A 19299-nucleotide genomic window follows, 5' to 3' on the forward strand; every position below is an offset into this window, starting at 1 on the left:
CATATTCCTTAGTCAATAAAATGAAAGTAATAGTTTATAACATATTTAATACTTTAACAATAAATTCTGTTGGAATTCTAATATCTGAATTAAGTTATTCTATGTGATAATTTAGCTATTATGGCAATAATTTGCCTATTTTATGCCAGTACTTTCATAAACATTAAAATATTTTACTGATCCATGTAAATTCAATATAAGCTAAACCAAACTCAATGTTTCCTTCACTTGGGTGATTATGTCACCAAGTTCCCCTATCTCTCAACTCAAATCTTTTGAACTAAACTGGATTTCTCTTTCTCTCTCTCAATTTCATTATTTCTCAAACTCTGTTAGTTTCAATGCTACAATATCTGAATCTATGCTTTTCTGGTTGTCTTTCATCATCCATGTTATTTAGTTTATTCTAACAGCCCACTGGCAAGATTCTAGCCTCTCTCCATACCATATACCATCCTCATCTTTACCAAATTAAACTCTTTCTTCATGTTTTTCTACCCTTAAAACCCTACAGTTACTCCTCACTGTCTAACTCAGTTTAGCATGATATATTTTAATTCCATCTCATTTTTACATCTTTAACAGCACTTACAGTCTTAATTTGTGGTATGGCTAATTATGATTCCTCTTCCTGCCTCAAATATATGCTGAATTTTCCTTTTTATCTATATTATTTCCTTCTCCATTTACCCTAAACCTATTTTTTAAGATTCATTTTAAATCCTACTTCTTCCATGAAGACTTCCCTTTTCCCACCTCCAAATGTATACTAATGTCCTACAGAACCCCTAATTTTGTGGCACTTAAAATATTCTGCCTAGATACAGAGTCATTTATCCATTAGTTTCTAGCCTTCATTAAACATCCTTGAAGGGAGGGTCCACATCTGTTCATATCTGTATTTCCTTCAGTACCAAGCAGAATACTCTAACAAAAGAAAGTGCTCAGAACTATTTACTTAATTATCAGATATAACACAACAGCAAAGAGCATGCAGAACGCAGTCATTCTAGACTTCATGTCCTTAATGGGATAAGAGGGTGATCTGTGCTTTCAGCTGCTCAAAACAGTTTTCGAATATCAGGAACACTTCGATGTCAGAAATTTCTGCCCCCGTCCAGTGATAGTTGTAGTATTTTTATTATTGACTAAGAAAATGCACACTTTCTTATGGCTTTGCATCTTCACTGAAAATACCCAATATCCTCCCAACCTCACCCTGAACACTTCAGTCCTCAAGTGAGGAAGACTCTAGAAAACTTGTGAAATTGTCCTTTTCAGATAATATGCACTGTTTATTAATGTTCCTGACTTATATGTACCCCATAAATATATTAGTATTCATTTATCCTATCTACTTCTTATTATTTCAAATTCCCCTTCTGTGTGTAATTCTTTTCCCTGCCTCTCCTCCCAAGTCTTATGGTATGTCCTGTATGCCACACCTGCTCTCTGCATAAGCAGCCCCAGCTTCCTCTTCCATTCTTGTGTCTAGTGATTGTTTTTCTCTTTCTAAAGCTTTTTGCGTTCTCTTCCTCCAATCGCCATAGTATTCCCACCATTCTTGCCAATCTTATTCCACTCTCTATGTGCTATTTTTTTCTCTACTCATCATCTTCCCAACTTGCGGTGCCTCTTATTTATTAGTTACTTCCTTTTCTCTCTTCAATACCTTGACCCAGCTGTTATTCATATTTATAGTTGAAACTCATTTCATGAAACATGGTCCTGAAAATGTGTGGTAAAAATAAAACTGCTTATAAATAAAATCTAACTGTTTATGTGAAAAGAAACTTCATATTTAGAAATAACCTACTATAAATTGGATTGCCATGGTCTATCTTTTGTATAATCACACACACTTGAAAAGTTGGCTAAAGGTCCTGATACCCTCTCTCTAACAACCTCTAATTCCAACTCCACAATGAATCTGTGACTCCCTGCTCCCAGTCCTTTTACTAATGTTACACTAACAGAAGAAGCAACAAGGAAACAACAACAAAGCCCTCCTTTTTTCCCCTTTACTTCTGTTTGTTCTTCTACTCAGTTGTCAAATCACCAGTTTCCATTCACCCAAACTCTTACCTTTTGCTTTACTTCTGGTACAGCTGGAATGTTTCTAGGCTTCATTTTGCATCTAATATCCTAGTTCTTTTTTTAATGATATTTAAGTTTACCTTTTCCTTATTCTCATGCCCAAAGGTAGTCCCAAGTGGACCTACTTGCAAACACAAAAGACATACCTACATCTATCCCAACGTTAACCAGGATCTGTAAACCTCTAAATAATTAGTATCTGATTTAACACGAATGCTAAATAAAATCATACTACCAACAGGAATACTTACACTCAGCATATTTCTGAAGTTGGGAAAATTCTGAGGGGCTGAGGTGGGCCCACTTCTCCTGGTTAGTCATGGTGGTAGTGATGTTTCTTACATACCAGGTGAGGAATTCTTTATTCAGGTGTTTGGCAGAATTCTATACTTCAGAGTTTCCACATGGCATGTTTCATTACGAAATATCTCAAGCTTTCAAAATATGCAATCTGTCAACATGAAACCGATGTGGATGTGAGTTTGTAGTTTCAATAATATATTAAAGCACTGCAGAAAAAGAAACATAAAAATAAAAAGATCAGCATTATTGCACAAAGAAAAAATTGACAAGTTATCGAATATTAAGAATTTTTAATTTCTAAATAATGTGTTCCAAAGTTATTCTATTTTGTGTAATACTCAATTGGTAATTGTCTGTGCATTCTTTAATTGCATTTTTATGTATATTTCCTAATGCCAGATCACAGGAATAAATATGATTAAAATATAAAATGAAGAAACTTTTATGAAGTCTGTTTCATAAAAGTAGATTTTTTTGTTGTTCACGTTTATAAATTCCACATTTTAAGAGCAAATAAGGGTGTCATTTTTATGAACTTATCAATCCTTTAATATTTAAGCAATTATTATATAAAAATCCAGACCCAAAACATTAAAGGAGGCTAATTAAACCCTACACATAATATTAGCCAGTATAACAGATTTTTAACAATGATTTGGAATGACACTCAACTGTACCACATATATTTGAAATCAGGCAAATCAATTTTGGGAGTCATATAGAGATTTTTCCCAGCAATAAAATAAACAGAATATTTTAATTTTACAATTTGTAAAACCCAATAAAAGTTACCAAATTAAAACAATTCCAAATGTCTGATAGACTTGTGTAATGACAGTAGAATAACTACTATGAATCATGCTTAAAAATAAATCCCTAGGTTGTCATGGTCCTACATTCACTGCCTTATCTATAAGGCAAACAAAATGACAAACCATCTGGTTTCAACTTTTTATTAAAGACAGTAATCAATTGCTCAAAGTCAGACTGGCATTGTGATCATTATAGAAAATGAAATATTTAGCAACAATGACTTAAGTTTATGGAATTGTATGCTTGGAAAGCTTATTTATACAGATGTCATTATCTCAGGCCATAGTATCTATATTTGGCATTAGTGTGTAAGCTCTCTTAGCATCTGTTTTTGTTGTTTGTTTGTTTCCCTATCAACCCCAGGACCTCACTGTCACATCCTTTCATCTTTGCCTTAAAAAAGATTCTTGTCTGTCTCATCTGTTCAGAGCTCCTGCACTCAGTTTTACAGGATGATGGTTTGCTATTTAACTGGCAATAATGAAGATACTGATGTGTTAACAAAGGCCAAATTGCTAGCTCTCTTTTTCCTGCCAGGGAATGCTCTTAAATCACAACCATGACTTTGTGGAAATAATGCAAACTAAAAGAAGAGGAACATGTGATGGACATTTATTTGTGTCTTCTTTGTGATTTCATCCTTCTCACTGATTTCATCTTAATTCTTTCTTCTCCCAGTTACGTGCAGTTTGGGGACTATAAAACAAGGTGTCCTATTCTTTCCTATCTAGAGGGAGACAGATGATTCAGTCATATTTGGCACATGAGACCATCTCATGGGGCTTCAAATGTTGAATGGAGTTATTCAAGGACAGGATGAAAACAGTTGTACCTAAATGATACAGCAATAATTGGCTGCATGTCCATGCTTGAACTAGACTGTCCAGATATCTTGTCATTTCAAGAAGCAAGTAACATTCTTTCAATTAAGCATTAAGTAGATCAGGATCAGTTTCTATTGCCTACAACCCCCAAATCTTAACTGATGATAATGGGAGATCATTTATTCATTTTAAAGAAAGTTTATTTACCCCCTCTGTGTGCCAGAAAGCATTCTAGGCACTAGAAATGCAACAAAGATCAAAATATACCCCAAAAATGAAAATAATGTTAATTACAACAATGTGTCAGCTTTACTGAGAGCTTACAGTATGCATGGTACTCTCCTCACAGTATTTGTGTGTCAGATTATTCAGTCTTCACAAAATAACTTGGTGAGGAACCAATGTTCTCTGACTTCAACAAACAAAGAAACTGACCCTGGATGATAAGAATCTGGTTAAATATGAGAGACACTGCTAGAAACTTAAACAATATTTACTCCTCTCCCTTGCTTCCTTGGTAACAGAACTCTAATCTTAATGAATGAAAATATATCCATCTAAAAAACTATATTCTTCAGGTTATTTGCATAATTAAATGACCAGTGAGATGTAAATAAAGTTGGATAAGGTGTATAGAAAGGTTCTACTGGGAAAACCAGCTGGCAAATTACCTTTTAACCTTTTTTCTCTTCCTCCAACTTCCTACCAGGAATGGTAACATATTGGCTGCAAATCCAGCAGGTTTTTGTTTTGTTTTGTTTTGTTTTGTTTTGTTTTGTTTTGTTTTGTACTTCTGAGATAAAATGGAAGGCATGTGCAAAGAATAGTAGAATCCTATAAAGTAGGCCAGGAAGCCAAACAGCTAACTTCAGAAAGATTTGGCCATCCCCCTATTTTTTGTGAATAAAGTTTTATTGGAACCAGCAAGAGGCCAATTTTTGAAGGGATCTCAATGCTAAATAAAGTTTGGGGAATTATTCTGAAGGCAGTAATAAACAGTAGAAGATCCAAAAATACCAGAAACCTGATCCCTGTGGGAAAATGTCATTATAGAAAAATGCCAATGCCTTCATTTTGTGTCTTGCTCTCACTGTATTATTGCAATAGCTTCTTAACTGGCCCCCTGAGCTCCACCTTTCTTTAATGTTGCCTGTTTGTTGAGTTCATGGACAGTCACAGACTAAGGTGATTCCAGAAGACTGTCTGATAAATTAGCAATAAAAAGTTAATTAATATATGAGAATAGTAACGAATTGGTTAATTAATTATAGCTTTCTACCTTGTTACTTGCTGGGAAATTTATTAAAATTCCTCCATTATTTACATATTAAAAAACTCAAATTTAAAATGACTGGATAACTGATATCCTTCACATCTCTACATGAATCCTGTCTTCACAGTAAAATGTTACCTGGTCATTCAACTTAAAATTGCACATTTCAGGGGCGCCTGGGTGGCGCAGTCGGTTAAGCGTCCGACTTCAGCCAGGTCACGATCTTGCGGTCCGTGAGTTCAAGCCCCGCGTCAGGCTCTGGGCTGATGGCTCAGAGCCTGGAGCCTGTTTCCGATTCTGTGTCTCCCTCTCTCTCTGCCCCTCCCCTGTTCATGCTCTGTCTCTCTCTGTCCCAAAAATAAATAAACGTTGAAAAAAAAATTAAAAAAAAAATTGCACATTTCATACACACCATCCCTCCATCATGCTTTTATTTGCTTTGAATATAATATCTTATCAAATGTTTAATTTATTTATATCATGTAATTCTTTGCTCCTCATGCTACAAATTAGGGGCAACATGAGTGGTTTTGAGCCCTCATAGGATTCCACAAAAAGGACAATACAAGGAAAAATACTTATTGCATGTTCCCTTGATTTTCATCCAGGTGTATGTATAGGGGCCAAGGGCAGGCCACCCCAAAATGGGCCACTTTGGAATGGAAATTATTCTGACTGAAAGCAGAGACCCTATAGGCTCAAAGGCAATTTTGCCCCTCCAGTAACTACATAGAAGAACCTCACTGGGTGCTCTTTTCCAGAATAAGAGTTATTAGCAGAGATAAATTTGATCAGAGTGACCCATCTTTATGGTTGGGCAAACATCTGATTACCAAACTTCTGCTTATTCTCATCACCCTGTGAATTACATCCCTTTCCACTGACGTCCCAGAGCACTACCCCCTTCTCCTTAGTTCAGGATACATATACGCCTCATTTTGCCTGTCTCTGAAATTTCAGTATCTGTATAGGTTCCCCGTACATATGCTATTAAATTTGATTTTCTCCTCTTAATCTGTCTCATGTCAATTTGATTCTTAGTCTGTTAGAATATTGAAGGGGAAATGACATTCTTTCTCCCCAACACATGTATTAGATTCTATGTTACCATATCATCTCCTGTGCTTTAAGACCTAAGTCCCATGAGGACAGTGATTTTTGTCTGTTTGCTACTTTCCTAGTATTTAAAAGAATGCTTGGTATGTAGTAGCTGATTAGTAAATAATTATGGTATGAACTCACTTACATGCTTTTTCATAAAGAAAGACCTGGGTAGCAGAGGTAGAAAGAGCTGCTCAAGTTGAGAAAGAGAAAATGGGGCATAAAGGGGTTAGGAATATCAGTCACTACAGATTTCACTCTTACTAGGGGCCATCAGTTTCCTTCAACTCGAGAGACATGAAGCAAAGAAGTTGTAGTTAGAGGTACAAAAATTTTACACTTACAAGAAAAAGACTGGGGCATCTGGGTGGCTCAGTGGATTAAGCAGCTAACTCTCGGTTACAGCTTAAGTCATGATCTCATGGTTGTGGGACTGAACCCTGCAATGGGCTCTGCTCTGCACTGTGTGTGGAGCTTGCTTGGGATTCTGTCTCTCCCTCTCTGCCCCTCCCATGCTCGTGCTTACACGTGTCCTCTCTCTCACTCTCTCTCTCAAAAATAAAATAAATGAACTTTAAAAAATTTTATTTTACACAGTTTTTGAGTACTTTATTATTGTTTTTGTTGTCCAATATAACTAAGTCCATATAAATGAGCATTATTCCCAAGGAATGCTTACAAATTTGTGTAACACACATGAGCATCAGGACTATCTTTAAATTATTTTCCTATATCTAACAAAAAAATTACATAGCTTTCTTTAATTTAGCATGATCTTGTCAACACAAGTCCTAGTCTTTTTTTTTTTTTTAAGACAGAGAGAGTGCTTGTGAGTGGGGAGAGAGAAGAGAGAGAGAAAAAGAAAGAGAGAGTGAGAGAGAGAGAGAGAGAGAGAGAGAGAGAGAATCAGAAGCAGGCTCCACACCCAGCACAGAGCCTGACGCAGGTTCTGACTCCATGATGGTGAGATCATGACCCGAGAGGAAATCAAGAGTCGTACTCTTAACCAACTGAGCCAGCCAGATGGCAGAGTCCTAACTTTCTGTATCAAGAACAGTTTCTCTGGACTGATCTAATACAATTTGCATTTTATTAAGAAGATGTTAAAGAGTAATGGCAGCCCTGAAGGACTCCAAGTAAATTCTCTTTGGTTCTTGGATTTGCTTTCTTCCAAAACTAATACACCTTGAATAAAACCTCCTCTTAATCCTTCTCCTAGTGTAAAGCCTTTGTCTTCTTACAATCCTGGTAGTGCTAACTCTCATAATAAGATGTGACATGTGGTAAAGTAAGAAAAAATAAGGGTGGGATGCAAATGGAAAAGTTTTCTTAACCAAATATTTTAAACTAGTTGAACTAACGTATCACAGCTCTCTATAAAGAGAAAAGTTGCATGTATAATATTAAACCAGGAGATACAGCTATTCATGCCTCAGGAGAGGCATTCCCATGATGGCAACACTTTCTTACAGTCTCTGCCTCTTTATAAATGTGTAAAAAGAGAATGACAATATTTACTTGAGATTCCCTATGGTACATTCACAGATTTCCTGCTCCCAGGCAAGGGGTTTCTTCAGGTACATAAAATGAAAGCCAGGGAGGATCCACTTTGCTGGCTGTTGGAAAGCAGTCTAATGCTGGCATTCTCATCTACTCAATGGATGGGCCATTTTACTTAGTCGCTGGCAGGAAATAATTATGTTGGAGGAATTGGAGAAGGCCCTTTGGCCTACTTCAGGCTAACACATATTCTCTACAATGAGGGAAGGAAACCTATCTCCTATGAAGAAGTTATAGGCAATATCTAGATGCATGAATTTGATGGACTGGATTCATTATTTATTAGTCACAGAGTATGTTTCTTGATAATTATTCAAAGCCAACAAGTCATGACTCCTATGATTGAATAAAGTTAATACACATTAAGGTATAATGAAAATTACATGTATACAAATTTAAGGTATTATGATGACTGAAAATATTGACTGGGTCTGAAAGGTCATAAACCCCAAATTATTAGATAAGTGATAGAGAAATCATAGCAAAAATATAAGAGTAAAATATCAACCGAAGAATTTATGAAAGAGAAGTAAGATGATGAGGCACCTGGGTGGCTCAATTGGTTAAGCATCTGACTCTGGATTTTGGCTCAGGTCATGACCTCACTGTTGAGAGATCAACATTCACTGTTGAGAGATTATCTCTCTCCCTCTCCCCCCTCTCTCTCTGTCCCCATCCCCTGCTCACACTATCTTTCTCTCTCTCCCTCTTAAAAAAAAGTGTTTAAGAAAAGTAGGATGAAACTAAATGGAACATTAATGCTATCATGTAATTTATAAGTACTTGTTCATTTATTAATGAAAGGAACAACATGATAGACACTATGCCAGATGCTGGAGATATATTAAAAGCAAAACATATATGGTATCTGAGTTCTTGGATTTTGTTTTGGCAGAAGATCTACATTACTACAAACCAACTACACAAATAAATCATTCTGAATTGTAATAACTTATATGGGAAAAAAGGCAAAGTAGTTCTGTGAGAGAGCACCACAGTATCCTCATTAAGAGATTCAAAGAGCAACTCAGAGAGGAAGTTTTATTTATACTGCATGATAAAAGTTGAGTAATAATTAAAAACTTCGGTGAGAAAAAAAACATGAGCAGAAGCCTCAGAGTGGGAAGAAAAAAAATAACAGATCTCTAAAGAAGACAGGTGTAACTGGAGAAATAGATAAGAACTACATCTTGTAGATTCTTAGAAGATACACTGAAGATTTATCATAACTGAAGTGTGAAACCACTGACATATTCTGAGCAGGAGATAAACATGATCCACTTATATTTTAAGAAGTCCATTATAAACGGTGGATGGAAAGGTGACAAGCATCGAAGTGGAAGGTCTGCTCCAGTACTGGATAGAGCTGGTGTTGGCTTCCACTACAGAAATGGAAGTAAAGATGAAGGAAAAGGCCAAACTCAAGATATATTTTAGAAGTAGAATTTTATAATGAATGGGATATATTGTGTGTAGGATGAGGGAACCAAGAATGACTCCTAGAGTTTGAGCTTGAGCAAAGCATAGAGAAAGGTGGAGTTTAAAGAATTACTATTTACTGGAAGAGTATCAGGTATAAGAAGAGATGAATCAGTATTCTGTTTGGGAATGTATGAAATTTGAGAAGGGACATCTCAATTGACAGGACTAGTAGATAGTTAGATACACCTAGGGCTAATAAAAGAGAAATAGAGGTCATATTTTGTGAGTTGTCTGATATAGATAATACTGTTGAAGATACGAGCATGTGTACATTTGCCTGATGTAGCAGCCATAAAGCTTTGCCTCTAAGCTCTGCCTTTAAGAAAGAACGTGCATTCAGCTGCAAGACTGTAGTAGCTGACAGCCTCTAGCTCTTATTGCTTTCAGAATACAGTCAGCTTTTGAACCAAGGTCACACTCTTCTCAGGCAGGGGTCAAAGACTAAAGATGATGGATGTACTAGGACCATGTGGCTTTTGTACAATGGAGGACTCCTGTAATGATCCGTATTTGCTCCACAACAACCCATTGGACGGGCTGAGATTTTGTTAGATCTGCATTGTGATCTGAAGCTATTCATAACCAAATCAGCACCCCCACCTCCTTTCTTTTCTTGGGTATCAAATCTGCATCATTGTTTGAAGGCTGTCTCTGCCCAATCCTGCTTTTCCTCCCTTTATCTTTCACAGGAATAATTTCCTGGTAAGCCTTTGTATCCCTAACTCCATTTTGGTGTTTGTTTCCTGGTGAAGGATCCCATGTGTCAGGATCCCTAGTAGGAAACAGATGGTACACTTAAAATGGGTAAGTAGGAATTTAATAAAAGGATTTTGAGTGAATATGGACGAAGGTTAGGGAGCTAATAGAGGCTGGTGAAGTATATTGATCTAGCAAAACTTGGGAACTTATTGACCCCAAGCCTAAACGGAACAAGGATGTTGTAGGTAAGAAACCTCAGAGTAGCTATATATATACAGGGGCATCTGAGAGGGGCCATGTTCTTGGATAGCAGGATTCACCTATTTTCAAAGGACTTAGCTGGGCAGGAGGTGGAGGGAAATGACATCCCTAACCTTGTACTCTTCCAACTCTCCCATCTCCTCTAGTGCCTCACAATGACCAAACCCAATCATAAGTCAGAGGGCAAAGGCAACAATTGATGCCACCTGTATGAAATAACCTCAGGAAGCAGAGAGCAATATGGAAGGGGGGAAAGGGGAAAGGGGAAATCTCAAGGGGCAAATAAGGAAATATCAAGCACATCTGAGGAAAGAATATGGTGTGAGAAAGAGGGCCCAGGACAAAGTTCCAAAGAGTTCCTGTATTTAGAGATTAGAAGTAGAGGGGTGCCTAGGTGCCTCCGCTAGTTGGTTAAGTGGCCAACTTTTGACATCAGTTCAGGTCAGGATCTCAAGGGCGGTCATGAGATCAAGCCCAATGTCAGCCTCCGTGCTGAGCATGGAGCCTTTTAGGGATTCTCTCTCTCTCTCTCTCTCTCTCTCTCTAATCCTCCCCCCTCACTCTATGTGCACACGTGCTCATTTGCTCTCAAAAATAAATGAATGAATGAATGGGTAAGTAAACATTATTTTAAAATGTAGACAAAGACCCCCCCCCCCCAAATAGAATATGGTGCCAGAGAGACAACAAAAGAGGAAGAAAAGAATCCTTCAAGGATAGAGTAGAAGGCACTTTTCATAAGTTTCTGGGCAATTAAATAAGATAAGGAGGGGCACCTGGGTGGCTCAATCAATTAAGCATCTGACTTCGGCTGAGGTCATGATCTCATGGTTTGTGGGTTCGAGCCTGGCATCGGGTTCTGTGCTGACAGCTCAGAGCCTGGAGCCTGTTTCGAAGTCTGTGTGTGTCTGTGTGTCTCTCTCTCTGCCCCTCCCCCTCGCCCCACGCGCACGCTCACGTGCTCTCTCTCTCTCTCTCAAAAATGAATAAACATTAAAAAAAAATTTTTAAGATGAGGACTGAAACACCCAAAGGCAACATGATGGTCACTGGTGACCTTAGCAAAACAATTTCTCTGAGGCTGAGCAACTCAAATTGGAACAGGTTGCAGAGTAGAACTGAGCTTGGGATAGCTGTGAAAGCCACTAACTCTCAGAGAAGTATGATTGTGAGGAGTGGAAAGCTGGAAGTAACTATCCAAGAAGAATATGGAATCAAGGAATTTTGCTTGCTTTTTTGTTTGTTCGTTTGTAGGAATCACTGCAACAAAATTTAAAATTGAAGAGAAAGATTTATAGCGAGAATGGTTTAAGGATCAGAAGAAGTGATAGGTATTTCAGTCTTTAAAAAGGATTATAAAAGCCCTTGTTAGCAAGAGGAGATAAGTTCCAGAAAATATATGAGAGCCAAAATTAATCATAACAATGAGAACCGATGCAAGTAGTTTTGTAGATTTGGTGGTTAGAAAATGGAAGATTTTTGGCTGATGACTTCTGTTTTCTCAATGATATATAAATTGTAGTTATTAGCAGAGAGTTTATTTAGGCAATGATGGGGGAAGAGAGAAATAAGGGTGGGAAGATACGAAAAATAAATAAATACAAATGTGGGAAGCCTGGCTGGCTCAGTTGGTAGAGCACTATTGATGTAAGGGTTTTAAGTCTAAGCTCTACATTGGGTATAGAGATTACTTAAAAATAAAATCTTGGGGCGCCTAGGTGGCTCAATGGGTTAAGCATCTGACTTCAGCTGAGGTTCTGATCTCAGGGTTCACAAGTTCCATGAGCATGGAGCCTGTTTCAGATTCTGTGTCTCCATCAATCTCTGCCCCTCCCTCCCTCTCTGTCTGTCTCTGTCTCTTTCTCTCAAAAATAAAAATAAACTTTTAAAAAATAAAGTAAAAAATAAAATCTTTAGGAATTTTTTTTAATCAAAAAAATTACAAACACTGTAAAGCAAGTTCACTAAAGGCATGTAGTAAGAACAGCAGACACAGTTAAAAGCCAATGGGACATTGTTATTCATAAATTTAGAACTAAAACAGCCTGGTTTTAAATTATTAACTTATACATCTAAAGGACAATTAAACATCTAAAGGACAATTAATCATATTCTTATCCCACCACTTCTGAATCAACTAGATCTGTATTCTCATTGAAATTCTGAGCTCTCTTCCCTATGTAAATTGAATCACTTAACCCATCTGAATTTCAAATCCTTTCTCATGAAAAGTGGATAATACCACCCACTTCCCAGAGGTATTAACAGCTAATGAAATAACATGTGCATAATACAAAAGAAATAAAAGCTTCTCAATAAAAATTATTCTTTCCTTGTTTTTGCAAGTAAGGATTTAAAGCATATTTACAGTATAGGATGTGAACATATATACAGTATGTATATAGGGGAAATAAACTGGAAGTCTACAAACCTTTGAGAAGACTATGTGGGGGGCTTAATGTAAGATTCATGATTGTGTTATCTTTGGACTCTACTGCCACAAAAAATCTAAAATAAAAAATTCAAGGGAAATCTTTGGTGATGCAAAACAGGGAAATACATCAAACTGCATTATCTGTATTTTCAGGTCATGATTTCAAAGTTCGATTATCATTTTTTTTAAGAAAATTACACTTTTTATACATGGTTTTAAGGAGAATACCCTTTAGAATGGAGACGGGAGGGTTAGGTAGAAATGGCTATCCTGTACAGCGATAGAACCTTTATCAATATGAAATACTAAATGTAAAGTGCTATGCTAAGAATCTACTTTCCAACCATGGCCACAACAGTATCACTCATTCCACATGCCATTGTAGAACCCTGTTGAACGCCGTCAACAAGTGATATCTATGTTTCCTCCCCTTATACTTTTGAGTGCCTTTGTGGTTACCTTCTAACCAAGAGATTTCAGCAGAAATGGTGCAGCATGACTTCTGTGGCTAGATCATAAAACTATCACACACTTCAGTCTTGCTTTCTTTCTTGGGACACTTGCTCTTGGAAGCTAATCAACATATTCTAAGAAAGTCAAACTGGCCTATGTGAAGAGACCAAAGACATACCATGCATATGTGCATCAGCAAACAGGCCAGATTAAGTGTCAGTCAACAGCCAGCATAAACCCCCAAATATCTGTGTGAAGATGCCTTCAGATTCCAGCCCAAGCTGTCATGTAACCCCATTCTCTAAGCTATAGGTCTTCCCAGATGAGCTACCAAATAGAGCCAAACAGAGACAACCCAACTCATTATGCAAATTCTAAAGTCTGACCCACTGAATACAAGAACCCAATAAAATGGTTGAGTTACAGCACTATTTTGTGTTTTTATTATTAAAAAGTAAAAATAAAAATATTAGGACACTATTTGACCCAAATAAAAAGTACCAAAATATTATTTTACTGTTATTATTGCATTTTTATATGCTGAATAAATTGTGTGTGTGTGTGTGTGTGTGTGTAACTCTTAATTTACCCTTCTTACGTTACTTGTCTGGCTCGTAGTGCTGTGAATTTCCCATCTCCTTCTGAATTGAGGAATAAAGTATTTGGGAGTTGAGTATAAATATTTAATATAGATTTCCTTCTAACTTTGGACTTTATAGTGATGGATGGTTGAGAGAATGAGAGTCATGGAATAAAAAATAAGGGGTTAACAGAGTAATACTTTAGAATAGGCAAAGATCTCAAAGCCAGAAAGAGAAAAGATCCATTTTGTGGGCCATTGTTTTGTTCTGTTTTATCAGGAGAAAGGGCCTGTTTGTGTCTTTTACAAAGATTTTCCAAACATAAATATAATCCCGAATAAAGAAGAGAAAATGTGAAAGGATAAAAGAAAACTCCTTCCTCCCACCCCGAATATGGAAATAATGATTAAAGAAAAATACCATTGAGTGTTTTCAATCTATTCGACCTGGGACTTTTTCAAAAGAAACATGTTTTCTAGAATGCTAATTATTAAAAGTTTATAAGTTTATCACTACTGTTTCTCATGCCCAACTCAAGAAGGCAGAAATTCACTAAAATAATTCCCCAACTCTTTGCCAAAGGGCCACTGATATGATACATTCTGACTCGGTATTATGAATGCATGTGTTTACAATTTTTTCTATTAATTAAAAAATAATAAATTCAGTCTTAGGCACTTCCTTGAAATTGATGATTGCTGGTAAGGAACCTTTCAAACCTTTTATCTCTAGAAAATAATCAACTCTAATGCTGTTATTCAACTTCAAGTTAGAGTACACAACTGCCTAAGGAAAATCATTATGGCAGCACACTGGGGACCTTTTTACCAAATGAAATTTGATGTCTGCTCTGAGAAACAAGCAATGCTTGCAGTAAATCCACGGTAAAACCAGAGAGCTATATTCAATTTATTGACACAGAGATAGATATCAGCAATAGAAAAATACATATTTTGGTCATATAGGCTTTATTTCCCTCAGAAAAATCCACTATCTTAAACATTCCATGTACACATGATTCACCAAAAACACCACAGAAGAACACAATGTAATTTTCTCATTTGATTTCTTTATTTGTTGCTAGCATTGAAGTATAAAATGTTGCCCTTCCCTGCTTGAGAAAATATTGAACTGAAAAAAGAATTTCTTCTATCACAAGTTAAGCTTTTATTCTTTTCCTGCAGAAGATTATTTATAGAACTACAAAAGAACAAATTGACTAATGAAATTAGTCTAGTGTGTTTGTTACTTGACCTATAGAAAACATCAACAACATTTAAAAGTTTTTTATAACCAAATTAGAATTAAAAAAAATGAATCAAATTCTCAACTGGAACAATTGCTGAGCAGAAGCATAATAGGGTGTAATGCATTCAAGAGTGCCTGCAGGACATCCTTAAACACAGACACAGACACACACACACGCACACACATACACACACACACACACACATGTTGACAAATGAAACATTATTACAAAGGTTTTAATGTAGGTTTCTAAAAAAAAGCAATTGAAATTAAATTCCTTTTTTTTTTTTTTAAGAATTCAAGGTGTGAAACGAGGTTGTAATATTTTAAATCAGGTCTACATCAAAAAAGATGAGTAAGAACAGCAGCTGTTGGGAGATCAGCAGAGAAATAGCACGTCTCAGCCTCTCACGGTTAGAATGGCCTAAATTGAGCAGCACTTGGGAATCCAGGGAGAGCCTCAATCACCCTGTGAGATATACTTTGAACTAACAAATTCTTCCTTCAAGGTTCTTTCAGAGACAAGATATATATCCCTTCCATGTAAGTATAGTTTTAATCTTGAGATAATTGTTACAAAAAAGTATCTATGACATAATGGAAAAGGATAAAGAATTGAAAGTTTGATTATGTAAACCTGTATTTCCATGGACAACAGACATAGCTGACACCGAACGCAGATAAATACGCACACAAGCGCACATGCATACATTCACAAGAACACCCACACAAAACACATATGCACACATTTTGTCAGAGATGGATTGAGCATTTTGCCCTCTTGGGTCATAAATGATTAAGCTCTTTAAGTAAAGTCTCAGGTATTTACCACAAGATTTTTTTGAACGCAATGTTCTTGGAAAGCTCAGATTCTTTCCATACTTAATTTGTTGTCCTTGTTTTTGTTTCTAAATATTAATACCCTATTTGATGTTGATTAGATATGACTATACAACTCCCTTTCTACTCTTTTGAAGAGCAGCTCATGAGTACTCTAAAAAAAAATTAAAAACTGTACTTAAGGGGTACCTAGGTAGCTTAGTTGGTTAAGCATCCAACTTCAGCTCAGGTCATGATCTTGCGATTAGTGAGTTCAAGCCCCGCATCAGGCTCTGTGCTGACAGCTCAGACCCTGGACCCTGCTTTAGATTTTGTGTTTCCCTCCCTCTCTGCCTCTCTCCTGCTCATGCTCTGTCTCTGTCTCTCTCAAGAATAAATAAACATTAAAAAAAAAATTTTAATGTATTTAAGTTTATTTTCAAGAGAGACAAAAACAGTGTGAGTGGGGGAGGGGCAAAGAGAGAGGGAGAGAGAGAAAATCCCAAGCAGGCCAGCAAAGAGCCTGATGTGGGGCTCGAAAACAGGAAACCATGAGATCATAATCTGAACTGAAACCAAGAACCAGATGCCTAACTGAATGAGCCACCAGGCACCCTGAAATACATTTTTTTTTTTTTTTATCCTGGGGCGCCTGGGTGGCTCAGTCAGTTAAGCAACTGACTCATGACTCAGGTCATGATCTCACAGTTCATGAGATTGAGCCCCCAGTCAGCCTGCTTGGGATTCTCTCTCTCTCTCTCTCTCTCTCTCTCTCTGTCTCTCTCCTCCTTCCCCACTCATGGGTGCTCCCTCTCTCAAAATAAATAAATAAATGTTAACAATAAAATAAATAAAATACATGTTTTATCCTAATAAGTCACAAATAATAAAAAAAACATAAAGTTTAATGTACAGTATGCAAAGATAATATATATATTGTTTCATAGTAATAGTAATGGGATTAAGGGTCAATATGTTAGGTAGAAGCTAGAAAGAGCCCTGGAGGAATACCCTCAGGGAATACCCTGAGGTAGAGTCTCAAATCCTTGATGGGGAGATGATAGAGACAGAAACTGGAGGCAAGGGTAGGGATAAACAGATTACACATTAGAAGCCTGGGGGGCACAACATCCTGACCTTATGGCTTCCAAGATCTTGGGGCTAAAAGACTAAGAGCCACAGGTGCTGAGTGGGCACTCTCCACTTCCACCTCTACCCTGGGGTAACACCTAGACCCATTATAATGCGTTTGCACTGGGTTATAACCCCACCCCCCGAGAAAGGCTGCCATGATGGTTCCAGGTATAAACAATGTAGGGTCAAAAACTCCCTGTCCCAAACTGTGGGAGGGGTTCCCCCAAAGGATTGGAAGCAGCCACCATTAGACACCACACCACTGAACATCACTGCTCCTCCCAGGCTAAAAAGACACAAGAAATAACAAATCCCAAAACAACCCTCGGGATGGCGTCCACCTCCCAGAATCTGCCCATTCTCCCATCTTGAGAGTGTACTTTCACCTTAATAAACTGCTTTGTGATTGCTACTTTCTTTCTGGCTGTCTTTATTCCAGCATGGATCCTCTCTTAATTTTTTTTTTTTTTTTTTTTTTTTTTTTTGTGAGGAATCCAAGAACTAAGACCTCCATTCACACCCTACTGACTCTCCAACCAATAACAAATATACTAATTTAGAAAATATATGTATTGGTAATTAACATTTTCCTCAAACTGTAGTGCACTTGAATCTCTGAAGCATATATTTCTCTCCATTTTAATGATAAAAATAATGCCTCCATCAAATACAAAATCTAATAGCACTCAAGATACGTTTTATATAAGAACTCATAAGTGAACAGCTTTCAATTTATGAACTCATCATTATAACCCTCCTGAGGCTTATTTCCAAGAGTTGAAAAAATCCTAGATTAAAATTTGAATACTGCCTCAGTGGAATAAATATAGAGATCTCAACCTATCTTTTGAAAAAGATATATTCTTATTGAAATGGAAATATAAAAGTATACAGTTACAATTGATCCTTTTCCTATTGATAACCATATATTTTTTGACTCACACATACACACTCATACCTTTTAGAGTCTAGATGATAACAGTGCTATTTCTGTTTCCTTTACTATTTTATTGCAAGTGTCATATGCATATAAATATATATTACAAACTCTGCATAGTACTATTTTATATGGTTTGAAATGTTACCTAATTTGTATCATACTGCCCATCTTTTTTTCCTGCAACTTCTATTTTTCACTCATTTTTTTTCCAGATGTATACCTATTAGCATATGTGGCCCTGATTTATTCATTATCAGTGCTGTGGAGCAGAAGTTTTCATTGTATGAATGTATCAAAGTTATTCATCTCGTCTTTTATTCATGGGTCTTGGGTTTTGTGTGTCATTTTTAATTATTAAAAATAATGACGCAATTGACATTTTTGCATATGTTTGTGGGGTATATAACAATACATAGAATGTTGGAATTTAGAGTATGCGTGGACTTGCGACTTGCTTTTATTTTTTTTTTTTAATTTTTTTCTAACGTTTATTTATTTTTGAGACAGAGAGAGACAGAGCATGAACGGGTAAGGGGCAGAGAGAGAAAGAGACACAGAATCTGAAGCAGGCTCCAGGCTCTGAGCCATCAGCCCAGAGCCCGAGGCGGGGCTCAAACTCACCGACTGCGAGATTGTGACCCGAGCTGAAATCGTACACAACCCACTGAGCCACCCAGGCGCCCCGCGACTTGCTTTTAAATAGTAGAATATGGCAATGGTCACTCCCTTGATCGGATTACATTATATGGCAAAGGCACAAAGATTTTGCAGATAATCAAAGTTCCTAATCAGATGACTTTAAGTAAATCAAAAGGAGGATCACCTTGGTAGACTTGATCTAGTCAGATGAGCAAGTCCTTTGACAGTGGGTCTGTGGGTGGGGGATGGGTGAAATAGGTGACTACGTAGTGCACTTGCCTTGATGAGCACTGGGTAATGTATGGAATTGTTAAATCCCTGTATTGTACACCTGAAACTAATATAACACTTCATGTCAACTATACTGGAATTATTATTAATTTTTAAGTGGGTCTAGATCGGGCACCTGGGTGGCTCAGTCTGTTGAGCGTCCCACTTCAGTGTAGGTCATGGTCTCCCAGTCCTTGAGTTCGAGCTTTGGGCTCTGTGCTTACAGCTCAGAACCTGGAGCCTGCTTAGGATTCCATGTCTCGCTCTCTCTCTGCCCCTCCCCTGCTCTTGCTCTCTCTCTCTCTCTCTCTCTCGCTCTCTCTCTCTCTCAAAAATAAATAAATCATTAAAAGAAATAGATAAAGTGG

At 37.0% G+C, this 19299-nt stretch overlaps 1 protein-coding gene across 1 annotated transcript in view; it reads right to left on the reverse strand.

The window, feature by feature from the left end:
* DGKB (diacylglycerol kinase beta) overlaps positions 1–19299 on the reverse strand; it is a 715928-nt gene that overhangs the window by 652753 nt on the left and 43876 nt on the right. The window contains 1 exon segment of the mRNA XM_032592421.1: positions 2349–2606. Coding sequence (XP_032448312.1) covers positions 2349–2418 — 70 coding nt within the window. The 5' untranslated portion in view covers positions 2419–2606.

The sequence above is a fragment of the Lynx canadensis genome, chromosome A2 (genome assembly GCF_007474595.2).
Source record: "Lynx canadensis isolate LIC74 chromosome A2, mLynCan4.pri.v2, whole genome shotgun sequence".
Classification (NCBI taxonomy): domain Eukaryota; kingdom Metazoa; phylum Chordata; class Mammalia; order Carnivora; family Felidae; genus Lynx; species Lynx canadensis.